Source organism: Salvelinus fontinalis, chromosome 3, assembly GCF_029448725.1.
Source record: "Salvelinus fontinalis isolate EN_2023a chromosome 3, ASM2944872v1, whole genome shotgun sequence".
In the NCBI taxonomy this organism is placed as follows: domain Eukaryota; kingdom Metazoa; phylum Chordata; class Actinopteri; order Salmoniformes; family Salmonidae; genus Salvelinus; species Salvelinus fontinalis.
Window position 1 is genome coordinate 9,764,833 of NC_074667.1, and position 14,568 is coordinate 9,779,400.

At 42.4% G+C, this 14,568-nt stretch overlaps 1 protein-coding gene and 1 long non-coding RNA gene across 2 annotated transcripts in view; both read right to left on the bottom strand.

Annotated features, from left to right (window-relative positions):
• The window catches only part of LOC129838246 (protein kinase C alpha type-like), a 133,832-nt gene extending 125,310 nt beyond the window's left edge, over nucleotides 1–8,522 (bottom strand). The window contains exons 1-2 of the mRNA XM_055905066.1: nucleotides 7,950–8,522; nucleotides 7,006–7,037 (exon numbers count right to left, since the gene is read on the bottom strand). Of these exons, the coding sequence (XP_055761041.1) occupies nucleotides 7,006–7,037; nucleotides 7,950–8,116 (199 nt within the window). The 5' untranslated portion in view covers nucleotides 8,117–8,522. The remainder of the gene's footprint in view (nucleotides 1–7,005; nucleotides 7,038–7,949) is intronic.
• Nucleotides 8,523–9,603: 1,081 nt separating this feature from the next.
• LOC129838267 (uncharacterized) lies at nucleotides 9,604–12,975 on the bottom strand. Its single transcript, XR_008756842.1, has 4 exons — nucleotides 12,452–12,975; nucleotides 11,686–12,372; nucleotides 11,293–11,404; nucleotides 9,604–11,198 (listed from the first exon to the last, which is right to left on the bottom strand). It is a non-coding gene; the product is annotated as an uncharacterized LOC129838267 (long non-coding RNA).
• Nucleotides 12,976–14,568: the final 1,593 nt, after the last annotated feature.

Sequence of the window (14,568 nt, forward strand, 5' to 3'; positions counted from 1 at the left end):
AACCCGCACTGGCCTATGCACTCGTACAGGAGACACCGTGCGCTCTACTGCGTAACACGGCGCCTGCCCGTACTCCCGCTCTCCACGGTAAGCCTGGGAAGTGGGCGCAGGTCTCCTACCTGCCCTTGGCCCACTACCTCTTAGCCCCCCCCCCCCCCCCCAAGAAATTTTTGGGTGTTACTCACGGGCTTTTTGGGCTTCCGTGCCAGACGCGTTCCCTCATAACTCCGGTTCCTCTCTCCGGTAGCCTCTGCTCTCCGCAGTGCCTCCAGCTGTTCCCATGGACAGTGATTCACTTTAGCCCATGGTCCTTCTCCGTTAAATATTTGCTCCCAACTCCATAAGTCCTGTATACTTCCCCGTTGCTCCAAATTACGCTGCTTGGTTCTGGATTCCTGGTGGGTGATTCTGTAACGGCGGTCCTCCTCCTCTTCGCCCGAAAAGGAAGAGTATTGAGGGAACCAAGGCGCAGCGAAGTTTGAACACATATTTATTTAACAAAGACACGAACTTGTATAAACTAACAAAACGGTGAAGACAGACCTATACGACGAACTTACATAAAACAAGAAGAACGCACGAATAGGACAATTAGACTACACAAACCGAACAAACCGTAAACAGTCCCATATGGTGCAAACAATTACACAGACACGGAAGACAATCACCCACAACGAACACTGTGACAACGCCTACCTAAATATGACTCTTAATTAGAGGAACGCCAAACACCTGCCTCTAATTAAGAGCCATACCAGGCAACCCAAAACCAACACAGAAACAGAAAACATAGAATGCCCACCCAACCTCACGTCCTGACCAACTAACACACATAACAAACTAACATAAATAGGTCAGGAACGTGACAACTGCTTTTGCATTATTTAAACCAAGTTGAACACGTTTCATTATTTATGAGACTAAATTGATTTTATTCATGTATTACATTAAGTTAAAATAAGTGTTCATTGTTCATTCAGTATTGTTGTAATTGTCATTATTACAAATAAAAAAATATATATATTTATTAATTATGGGCTTTTTTTGGTCCTCGGCGATTGGTATCATTAAATCGGTCTAACTCTAAAAGTAAGGACACAGGGTAGAGTTGGCCTTTCCGTCCTCTGTCAACACAGGATGTGCACAAGGATCCCCTTAGCACTGTCTAAACAAGCCCGGAGCATGATCTGAGAGCGGGTTGAGAGGCCACCGTTCGTCAATGGGACAGGAGGAAGGTTCCTAGGGAACGGGAGGGAGTGCGTTGTCACGTCTCCTCTGGGTCAACGTTTGGTTTGAACATGGTTAAGCATGTCTGCAAACACAATGAAAGTCAACAGAGACACACAGGCTTGGTTTGTCTGTGGTACACTGCTAATTGGTTGTATTAAGTCATTTTGAATAGAGAGAACAGGACTTAGAAACCTTTTGTTTTATGTAAATATTTGTCAAATTTTTTTCAGGTATTATGTTGGACTCATCTAACTCAATTTGACTGTTTAAGTTCAAACGAGAGAAAAATACTCAATTTTGTGGCGCCATCACTATTACATTGTCCATCCACATCTCATTCATGTACCATACATGTCCATAGACATAGAAGCATTGCTCTGCTCCTACCCCTCCCTTGGGAGATTGGTCTCATGAAGAAACCTATTATTCCTCCACTCTCACCAGCCACAGACCACTGGAAAGCATCGGTAAAATCCACTACCACCTGTCAAAGACGACCCATTCAACCCTTCAAACCATCAATGGCCTTCCATGAAGACACTATTCCCTGGGCTCCATTTCTCCATCCATAACGGAAGAGAAGGTAGTCGTCTGAGGTAGTTCGTTTAGAAGCCAATGGTTTTATGGTTGGTTTCAAGATATGCTATCAATGCATGGACAAACCTGCCAGGAGATTATGTAAGATCTAAAAGCAGACTTCTCCATGGTCATTTTATTTTAGAATCAATTGATATACGCTCTTGGTACAGTATATGATGTGCCTAGATGGGCTTAAATGTTAAATTGGGCCAATAACCATCAATAGAATACTTACGCTAACTCCTCCATTCAATATTAGTGGTAATACCTACATTCTTACAATTTGGACAAAAGACTGCCATCATGTTTTAATGGTACAGTTTATGGAGGCTGGGTGTGGAGCCATGCACAAGTTGACAATGTGGCAACAGCAATTCCTACGTAATTGGGATATGAATACAAACGCCTGCAGGTTAACTTGCGGAAATGGATTCCACAGAAACGGGGTTGTCTGAGGGTAACAAGAATTGGCACAAATGCCATCTCACATGGTGACTACTTGCACTTGGGTACACAAGAGGGCTTGTTCACCCTTCACCTTCACTTGATTTACTCAACCTTATAATTGGAGAGGACGAGTAACATGGTAGTGACACAACAGCATTGCTCAACTGTGACCGTGAGGTGTCGGGTTACAAACCAAGGAAAAAAGGACTTGTTGAGTGTTAGCAAGGGCACATGATTTCTCTGTTGGCTAAGGCTTCTGACAAGCGCTATGGGGATTCCCTTAACGAAACGATAGGAAGAGATCTTGAACTCTTAAATCGCATCAATGTCTCTTTAGTTGGTCTGAACAGACGAGATATGAAATCATCCATGAGGGATTGGTAGCTAATGGTTATAGAATGGAGACAATTATGACACAAGCTCCTTTTAATGTCTCGCATGCAACAATTTAACAATGGTTGGAAACAATATACTGTATGTCGAGTTCACATTTGATCACCAACAAATTCATTAATTCCAGACAGTTTCAAATTCCAGAAAATCAAATGTAAACTTCATTTCAGGCCGGCACAGAAAGCCCAATAGGATAGGCTTATGTCTGTATTCAACAGAAGACTCCCTGCTTGTTGACTTGAGCCTCCCCATTTCTAAAGAGTCTGTTAATAATTGATGAGGACAGGTATTTTTAAGTGGGACCTTCAGCTTTTGAATAGCAGGGACGATACCTCCTCGCCTTCATCTTGATATGGTGGCCATTATTTATTTAGCAGTAGACCCAGGAACAGATTTATGACAGGGGGAAATGCTTTCCAGAGTGGCTGTAAAACCACTGCCACCAGCTCTCTGCGTAAGTATATGGAATGGATACAGAGATCAGTCCCTGCAGCCTACTAGGGGAGAAGAGCAGCGCACACCGACAGTGTTGCTGATTCCTCTAACGCACATCTATAGTCTAACTCTAATACTCTGAACAAAAGGGTTTTGTGTAGGTCTTTAATAGTGCATGACAAACAGACTATAACAGTCATGAGCGATGCTGCGATGGTGACAGAACCCAGAGGGAGAGGACAAGACAGAGACAAAATGGGGCTTCACCGATGGTGCTTTGGCACACAGCTAAAAACATGTCACCGCAGCACCTAGCCCTGACTCGATAACGAGCAGGCTTTGCCATCAAGTATTCGAGCGTCGGCAAACACTCTGAGCAAAGTGCATCGCACCTCCAAGACACCAAGATACACATACAAATGGAGGAGTGTCTTTATCGATCGCAGTTACTAAGACCTGGAAGACAGGCTCCACACACATGTACATAATGCATCTATGTATTTGTCTAACACACATCCGTACGTATGTGTACACACAATTTACGGTACACACAAGCATGGAACCGAAACACACACACACACACACTATTTCGCGCTCTCTCACTCACTCCACAACAATAAAATAAGTCATATTCCAGACAAGGGGCTTCTGAACCCCCAAGAGATCAAAAATCCTTCTCTGGTGAGTGTTTATCCTCATACTCCAGCAAATGGATGTCTTTTCCTGCCATTTAACAGCAGCTCTCAGAAGACATCCTTTCAGAACGGATCACATTCAACCAACGGCTCAATGATCGCAGGTTAACATCATCCTGGCTGGCTGAAGCAGCAGCACTTACCATGAGGCAGGGACTCTCAGCACTGGCTGGCAAGATCACCACTTTCCACATTACACTACTTTTCATGTTCAACAGAGGATGGCATATATCCGAGGGGGACACCACTTAAGCGCAAATCAACATACTTAACTGGCATTCAACCGGTATCGTTAATGAAGTGTTTGCCCCTTTGGAAAACTTCCTGCTTTGCTCACATTCTTATCTTCCAGAGAAAGGACGAGAGTGGGTTTTTCTCAGGTATTACGCCAGTTCATTGGAAGTGCAGCCATGTAGGCGATAGGAAAATAATAGGAAAAAGTATGATTCCAACAAAATACTAACTTTACCAGCGAACCAACATTTCTCTCTCTGGCGCCAAGCTAATTGACAGCTTCAGAAAATGTTGGACAGATCGAGACAGCAGATAACGTAATGATCCACTTCCTCTTTGATGTCTCCAGTAAAACGATGAGTTCCTGTCGTTTCTCTTTTCAACATGAAATATGATATCAGACACATTAAATGGTCATTTAGCGGACACTTTTATCCATAGTGGCTTACAATCAAGCACTTACAACAACAATCTAAGCACCTATATTCTACACTATTAAACTATATTTAAGATATTCAGGTCAGGCCATAATGCTTTAGAACCAAAATAAACGTCTGGCTAGTGAAGACTTGGCTTGAGTTAGTGCAGCATTATTTTCACTAAATGTCCATGACAACATATTAGATGGCAATTATAATTGCCATCTAAAAGTATAAAACTGAATCTGAATACATAAATATACACACTGAGTGTATAAAAAAAATAGGAACACCTGCTCTTTTCCATGACATAGACCAACTAGGTGAATACAAGTGAAAGCTATGATCCATTATTGATGTCACTTGTTAAATCCATTTCAATCAGTGTAGATGAAGGGGAGGAGACAGGTAAAGAGAATTTTGAAGCCTAGAGACAATTGAGACATGGATTGTGTATGTGTGCCATTCAGAGGGTGAATGAGCAAGACAAAAGATTTAAGTGCCTCTGAACAGAGTATGGTAGTAGGTGCACGGCTTTTTCCGTGTGTCAAGAACTGCAATGCTGCTGGGTTTTTCACGCTCAACAGTTTCCCATGTGTATCAAGAATGGTCCACCACTGAAAGGACATCCAGCCAACTTGACAACTGTGGGAAGCATTGGAGTCAACATGTGCCAGCATCCCCGTGCAATGCTTTCGATACCTTGTAGAGTCCATGCCACGGTGAATTGAGGCTGTTCCGAGGGCAAAGGGGGGTACACTCGATATTAGTAAGGTGTTCCTAATGTTTTGTACACTCAGTGCATGTACAATCTATATATAGCCTATATTCAGCTTAGAAACCTTTTATAAATCCTGGTAACTGGTACCTCGATAAAACAAAAGTTTGCCTTTTCTCAGCACGAGCACAGCCTAGCAGCCTACATTCTTCAGGTTTGAGCAATGCCCTGATGGGAATCGGTAAACAAGAAGTTTGAGATTATTGATGGCACATGGAAGAGACACAGACCCAGTATGCCTAAAGAGACTTGGCAAACTACAGACGAATGCCATTAACCCCTCTGACCTAGCCTGGTTAAAACACAAGCAGATTCAGCTGCCAGGCTACAGTACACCATTCTAAGTCCCAACGGGCACCCTATTCCCTATGTAGTGCACAACTTTTGACAGCGGCTCATAGGGCTTTGGTTTTGTCGAGAAAATCGAATTTATTTTTCCTTTAAAAGGCCTATTTGAACTCTGGCATCCATGAGATTGCCATGTGTGATTTGATTTCATGTCAGTCAGCTGAGAATAATGCATGCTCATTCATTTCTCCATTAAATGTTTAGCAAGTAGTCCCCAAAACATCTAGGTCCGTCTTTCCAAGAGCTGAGGAGTGCATTGTAAAAGTTCTCACATTTTTTTATTTATTATCGTAGACCATCAATTCTTCACACAGACCACAGCTAAACATCAAGATATTCCCTAGCATTAGCTGCATAAATCCAATTAAGATGATTTAAGTCTCAAAGTGCATTTGAAGAAACTCCTGAGACTCAAACAAAAATGCCTGGAGAGTAATGAAAGTTCAAAGTCACTACGTTGCGAGTCATTGGCTTATTAAAAATGTATAAATAACGTATTTAAAAAATAAATAAATAACTGCTTCAAACGACTTGAAATGGTAATGAGATTGGGAAAGGGAAGGAAACAGAAAACGGTCACAACATCAATCCATGCCATTTCTTTGAGTGATTAGACCTTCTGAGTGCTCTCACAGACACTTTAACCATTATTTTCTGTTATTTACAACTTCATATTCCAGTGTGTGTGTGTAAGAAAGACATCCTACTCAAACAGCACAGACAAATGTAGGCCTACTGGTATATCTCAAACTCTTTGAAAGGTAAGTAACTCCAATGAAAATTGCAACATTCTTTAGTCAATGCAGGTGCAAATTTGAAAGTTGTGAAAATTCTGTGTAACTTCCGCCGCATGTTTACTGTGAACACGAAGGCTGTACCTGCTTTAATTGACTGTTTTAACAGTTAGCCACTGTGGCTATTTGATCATAATGATGTACCATCAAAAACAATGGAGAAAAATGCATCCCATAACATTTTAACATGGACATTTTCTGGTGTTGAATGAAGGCGTACTTTTGAAGAAAAAGGTTTATCCACTTGTCCATCAGACAAGGAGGTGACGGAAAGTGTGTTTTGTGATGCAAGAAACCACTTTACAAAAATAAAATTCATTATTATTCCCATACCATTATTACAGGGAATCAGACAAATTATGCTACACTCTGCCTATTGGCTCCTTAGCTTATTCATGACCATCTCAAATTACAACACTGCCCCTTTAAGAAAAAAAGACGCCTGTTCCTTGTAGCTTCGAGGGAACATAGCCTACCTGTATCTCTCAAACTCTTTGAAAAGGTAACTAACTCCAATACGAATTGCAACATTCTTTAGTCAATGCAAGTCAAATGGACTGGTCCTCTTGAACTAATGCAGTACAAAAACACACACAAATGAGTGCATGGTGGACTGGAGCTGAGTGAACGGCCGTCAATCAATTTCATTTTACCTTGGCACTGGAATCCTTGCTTTCCAAATCCCCTGTGAAAACAGAGGAAAGTGAGCAATGAAATAACAAATAGCATTAAACTGACAGAAACACAAACAAACATGTTTGCAATATCAAGCAGAGACAGGAGTAGTCTCCAAGACGTATAAATCTGTCTCAATTAAGGGCTTATTCGGGGGATGAGAAGCCTGAAGGGTGTCGACTGCCCTTTAATATTGTTATTTTTCCAGGTTGTTATTTTTCCAGATGGCTATATTTTGCAAAGCAAACCTCGAGTAAGGTACTGTAGGACAGGCTGCAGTCGTCAGAGAAAAGCAAGTAGCCTAAACTGTTAAGGTGTTTCCCAATAACCATTACACATTACTTAGGAGTATTTTAGAGGCCATAGGTAGTAGCTGTAAAATGATGTTCACTCACTCAAGATTACATCTCTCTGGAGCTATCAATACATGGTCAAGGAAACAACACAACCCCTTGAAGAGGAAGGTTGGTCAACATGGGTGCGTCTTCAACCACCCAACATCCAGAATAGTTACCACTTGTTACTTGTTTCGGTTTTAGAGCCTATATTTCGTTGGCAGGAAGTTATTATTTCAATATTTATCAAAAACACGAGGACTAGGAGAAATACAACTTTTACAATTTGTAACAAACATTAAAGTAGGCGCGCTGTCTGTCACAGTGTATAGTGTATCTAGCCCACTGTAGACAGAACGGATTCATTTACTTTGGGCTTGCATTTCGAGGCACATTATAGTCTATGTTGGTTTGAAGATGTCCAGCTTTGGCGTGGTAGACCAAACATTCCAGTAAGGAAATTATACGTAACGGTGCAGCACAGTTAGCTATGTTGGGAAAGTGACAAGCGAATAGCTGGTTGAGAAGACAGCGGAGTTCTCCAAAATGTTCAACAGGCAGAGGCCATCTGGAGAGAAAGTGCTTACCAGATAAAGTCGGTGCAGTGACTACAAAAAGTCGGCTGCTTGAAGAACCTTGCAGTGAATTTGTGGTCCTTCACTTCATGGACGTTCTTCTGCCTCAAAGCTCCTTTACGAGCGAACCCTTTCGCGACGTCCCCGGTCCCCTCGTTGAATTGCGTGACATCAGCCATAGTCAAAAAGCAACGTTATTCCTCTCTATCCAATGTATATGCCTATTCAATCCAATGTATTTCCACGCGTACTGTATTTTGCCACTGAGCAGGAGAGGCGGTCAGACTGTAACTGGACACACTGTACTATCTATGGGCTTTCCCTTGCTGTCGCTACAACTACTTTTACTGACAGCTCCCCACTGAGCGCTTTGCTTCCTTCTTTCACTTGAGCTGACGTCACTACAATTAATCGCCTGGTGGGGAGTGCTCCTACTGTCTGTTGGAATTTGGAAGATTGGAGCGTCATCCAGTGGTGTAAAAGATACTAACAAATGTTTGGGTTAAAACTATTTACTTTAAGTGAAACTACATATCAGTCATATCATAGTCAGTGCTTGACTTGGCTAAAATGTATTTATTACGGAGTTCCTGCACCTAAATTCAAACAGAACCAGCGGCCAAAATGAGTACCGGGACCTGTTTCACCTAAGTCAAGCACTGATCATAGGCATCACCTTTTTGTCCATTATCAATGTGTTATGTATGGTTTATTAGGGACAGTTCGACATTTACTGTGGGGGGAGGGTCATATTTTCACATGACCCTCCCCTAATGTTTACGATCACAAATAATAACAGTACTGCCCTACAAAGGCAACACAGTATCTATGTTGTTTTTTTTACTGCAAAATCTGACTTCATAGTCTTTTTCTGTCTAGACAGAGCAATTTCTGATATATTCTGATCAACTGGCTTGTTCTTCTGTCAGGATACTAAATACCACACTGGCACGCCCTGATTGGTTTCACCTGTCGTAGTGCTTGTCTCCACCCCCTTCCAGGTGTCACCCATCTTCCCCACTTTTCCCCTGGGTATTTATACCTGTGATTTCTGTTTGTCTTTGCCAGTTTGTCTTGTTTGTTATAGCCAACCAGTGGTTTCTCAGCTCCTGGGTTGCACAAGTATCTCTTTTTGTCCTCCTGGATTTGACCAATGCCTGTCCTGACTCTGAGACCGCCTACCTGACCACTCTGCCTGAGCCTGCCTGTCGTCCTGTACCTTGACCTCTACTCTGGATTATCGACCCCTGCCTGCTTTGACCTGTCGTTTGCCTGCCCCTGTTGTTGCTATAAACATTGTTACTTCACCACAGTCTGCACTTGGCTCTTACCTGAAACCTGATACCACATTAACCAGATAATACCTGGCCCTTACAAAAGATCAAAGATTTTTTACCAAATTCGTAGTTACTGCATTTTGACTTTGTAGGGCAGGTTAGCGATCCTGTGTTTATATATGTGTTACGCACGCCTCTAAGAAGAGGGAACGCAACTCCCTAGTACAACTCAACTCTGAAGTGCAAGAGGTATGGACTGTAGGTGCGAGTAAGGATGACACAAAAGCAGAATTTACCATTTACTAGGATTTATTTTCTTACACGGTAAAATGGGGAAAAGGGGCTGGACGGAACCAAAGCAAAGAAAGTAAATATCAAAGTTCCCCCTCTCCTATCTAACCTGCCTACCCACTTAACTTACCTAACTTAACACCGCCTGGTGCCCTAACCAAAATACAGGGGGTGGTCCGCCCAGGGGCCTGTTGCACAAAACTAGGATAAGGGATTAAGCCAGGATATCTTGGTGATCCTGGCTCAATTGATCCGTAATCCGGTTGCACTAAAGATGGATAGGGGGCAGGAGGATATGTTATGGTATAAATTACCATGGAGATTTATTCTGTGGAGCTAGCCTGCTCCAGACCAGGCTAAATTCCAGGATCTATTTAATCTCATCCCTAATGTCAGTCAGCAGTCACCACAAATGGAAACCAATAGTTATTTCACTGCTCACTATACATTGTTATCACATATAACTAGACCCACTGTCATTATTTAAACGTTTGTGATCATTAATTTCAATGATTTTGGATAAAAAATAATTTTTAGATTATGTTGCTATCATTAGATAATTTACAGTTTCCCATAGACTATAAGGCTATATATAAAATGATAGAATATTAGGGCCACAGAGGGGAAAAAAACACAAGTAATAATATTGTAACCAGTTGTTTTAAAGGAGGACAGTTGTTAAAATGACAGATGTGTGGCATTTCGTGAACTTGTACTTCAGTATGGTTTCATAAACAAAGACATGCTGATGTGCCAGAATATTAAGTATCACATTGTCATAAGTATCAAAACTGTAAAAACAATATGTAGCTTTTCTGCAGAAAGAACCAGCCTCATAAATTTATGACTTTATCCTTTTTCTTCAGTGTGGCCCTAGTACTCTGTCATATAAACAAATACACATTCCATATGAATATAAAAACACAATGTGTAACATTATGTTCCTTTATTGAATAAGGACAAAACAAAGCAGGTAAACCATCAGCTCCTTTCGAAACTCAGCTCCTTTCGAAACACAGTGACTCTACAAGATGGAAAGCACAGAATCCAAGCATATTATACAAAATGATACATACACATTCAAAGGTCTGTATATAACACACCCTGCATGTCTGCACACTAAAATAAATGCAGGACAAATCCATACACATCAACTGAACAGACAAATGAATGGATGCAGTAGCCTCCCTGCAGCCTTGTATTACACACAGTATACCGCACAATCATCATAAGAGGCCAAATTCGTAAAAAAACGAACCCAAAAAAAACCAAATTCCTCTGCCACCGCAGGACATATTTAACCAAAATTGAAAGCACACATACTAACTAAAATAATTCAACACATATTGGTCCCTCAGCAGCCGACCACTGTCGTCATCAGGGAAGATTGCCGGATTGTCCCAGTCCATGGCTGGTGGCACTCTGGGGGCCCTCTCCTTCCTCAGGCAGGCCACATTGTGGAGGACAGCACAAGCCACAGTAATATCACATGCCCTAACAGGGCTGACCCTTAATTTGTGAAGGCAGTGAAAGCGTGCCTTCAGGAGGCCAAAGGTCATTTCAACTCTGGCCCTGGTCCTGGCATGGGCATGGTTGTAGGCCTGCTGTGCTTCCTGGGGGTCTGTGAAAGGTGTCAGGAGAAAAGGCTGGCAGCCATACCCCCTGTCTCCCAGCAACACACCAGAGAATTCACCTGTCAACACAAAATCTCATCATTACTACCTCATAAACACAGTGATATTCTTGACACAGCCATGATGGTTATAAATAGGGGTTGTGTGGCTTACCTTGTGATAGGCACTGATAGATTTCAGAGGCCCGAAAGATTCTGGAGTCATGGACTGAGCCAGGCCATTTTGCCACAACATTGCTGATCACACAGTCAGCATTGCAGACCATCTGAAATCATAAGATGAGGAATATTACACCAATCAATGCACATCACTGGCAATGCAGAGTGTTCGTCAATGGACAATATCAAAAAGTTATGTTCACCTGAACATTAATGCTGTGAAAGGATTTCCTATTCACAAAATCGGCCTCATGGGCACCTGAGGGGGCTTTTATCCTTATGTGTGTGCAGTCCACTGCACCAATGACATTGGGGAAACCTGTCACACAAAGTAATGAGTATCCTACTATGTGTTAACAGTTGTCCTGTAATTTGTAGATCCTCTTACCTGCAATCCTATAGAACTCCTCTTTGATGTCAGAGTCTTCTGTGGCCAGGGAAGGAGATGAAGACATCTGCTAATGCTTTGATAGCCAGACACACACTCCTTATTGTGCGGCAAATTGTGGCCTTGTTCAGCTGTTCTGCATCCCCCACTGAGTACAGGAAGGCTCCACTAGCAAAAAAGCGCAAGGCCACACAAACCATTTGCTCCACACTCAGTGCATGGCTCCGTGCATTGCGGTGCTTAATCCTGGGACCCAGTAGTCTGCATAGATACCTGATGCCATCTGCAGAAAACCTGTATCTTTCATATAGATGGTCATCAGGGAAGGCCAGTGGGTCCAACCGGTCCCTGAAGACCCTTTCTCGCCTGAAGGCTCTCCTCAGCACAAGTGCTTCTTCATCCACCACATCTCGCACGAATGGGCATGCCATTGTCAGAGCAGAAAGGAACACACACTTTTGGGCCTTCATATAGGCTAGTGGCCACACCTGGTGCTGGGGGGGTGGGCAAAAGAGGGCGATGCCTTATAACGATGACTTGGTTGTACTGATTGCTGGGAAAATAAAAAAAAACTTAGAAAGATGCCACCGTCCTGTGTGCTCACAATAAGAGCTCATATGTCATGGCTCACTTGACTTTACGAGAATATACCTAATTTTTATTTTGAGCTGTGTCATCTTCTTGGAGCTGGGGGAGGAAAGAAAAATAATGATTAATACATTTGTGTTACAGTTAGCATACAGTGTACATTGAAGGCATATCTCACCTCCCTCTCAAGTTTTTTTATTTCAAGGTCCAGTTTCCTAATTGTCCTCTTTTTTATTTCGGACTCCAGTGCAAGATTTTCCATCTTTTTCTTCTTGTACTGAATGTCTATGTCTGCCAGTTCTATTTGGCGCCGGAGGTGGTTGCCATACAACTTTCTGATAGCTTGTGAGCTCTGTGAACACAATACAATTAGCGCAGCTGGAATTTGGCAGGATGTGGTGTCCTTTTATTAATACGCACTATGTTGCCAGGCTGGTTTTCCCACTGTATAGCATCTGGGTCCTGTAAAAGAAATTAGATTTTTTGATTTTGATGAGGACTCCTCACCATTGTAGAGTAAATAGTACTTTCACAGTCTTAACATGATACCTCATGCCTTCTGGAATCCAGAGAGATGGTCTCCTCCTCATCATCGTCTTCACCCTATCACATTTAATCGGATTCATATTGAAGCTAGTAGACAAGACATGCCAGGCCTACAGTATGCCTTTGATGGAGTACTCACTGGATCAGCATCGTCTGGTGCTTGTGCTGGTGGCTCTAACAGGAACACAGTGCTGCCAGACACTGCAAGGCAATAGGTAAACCAAAGTCAGACAGTCCAAATTGATTCAATATGAATGTGGTTGTATCCCATGTAGAGATAGAAGGACATACCTTGAATGAAGCGGGTGGCATCTTGGGAGGAACCTATGCTCGTCTCTTTCCCCCCAGGGATCCCCTCTAAGACGGGCCTGCCTTTATTTAGCTCCAAGGCCATGTCCTCTGCTGGGGTAAGGTCAGCCTTTGGTGACCCACCACCCGTGCCTTGTCTGTGGGTATTCTTTTTCACTGCTAAAACAGTACAGACAATGTGTGAGCAGGCACCTTCTGGGTACAATATATGCTTGTGCTTTGTTAAATATTAGTCAGGGACCATACCATTCTGCAGAATGTTCTTGTATTTGATTTTGACCTGCTGCCATGTCCGTTTTGGCCCGTTCATGTTTAATCTACACACACACACACACACACACACATTTAATGGAGTCACACTGCAAAAAATTACTTGGTATTTTTGTCTTGTTTTCAGTAAAAATATAAAAAAAATTATCATAGCTTTATACAGTGTGATGGAGTTACTTTACACAATTTCACTCATATCTGCAGTGCATTTCAATTAAAAATTTAACCGTTTCATAATTACAGTACAACTGCATTTTTGGAGATGTGAATTAAATATTTGAATTGTAATTGTGATGTTTCAGCGGAGCAGTGACTGTGTAATTGTGCACTATTTACGCATTCAGGCGGTCTGCAATACTTTGCCACGCTTTTTCTCTTTGCTTTATCACTGTGGCGGTGTTGCCTTTCTTCTTAATTATATCTTTTACCTCCTCGTATGCCTCCATGAGGATTTGTGCTTCCGACGGGGAAAAGTACGCGGCTCTAGTTGCCATGGTAAATCAGTTAATCTGTGATCTGTGGCGGGGTCTATTTGAGTGAGCCGTGAGCGCGCACCTATCCAGGATTGGTTTCACCTGGTTTAATGAATCCGTGTCTGCTCATCCTGGCTTGGTCTTTGTGCAACCAATTAAGCCTGGACGCACATGTTTTGGCTTCATTGAGCTCAGCTGAGTCATTTATCCCGGATGTCTTAGTTCTACTTTTGTGCAACAGGCCCCAGGTCTTACCTAGTGTGCCTAGACAGTAAATATACTACGGGTATATGTATGCCCGCGGGCCTCTTGCCTAAGCACTCCCAAAGTGCCTTCTCCTTCCCCCCTGGGAACAAATGAAACAGAATAATTATTAACAATTTCACAAACACAGGACAAAGCAAAGCTGCTACCAACAACAACTAATATAGTACATACCAACACTTTCTGATACACAACCAACACTATCCAAAATATTAAATTCTATCTCTTATCTCTTATCTCTTATCTCTTATCTCTTATCTCTTATCTCTAAATCTCTACTCTCTCTCTCTCTTCTATTGAGCAGAACACTGGCTTTTATCTTCAGGTGGCAATGGTGATTAGACAGCTGCTTCTTGATGAGGGGGCGGGGTCAGCTCCAATCATCAATTAGCCTGGGGTTGACCAATCAGCTGGTTGGGGAGTACTTCCGGAA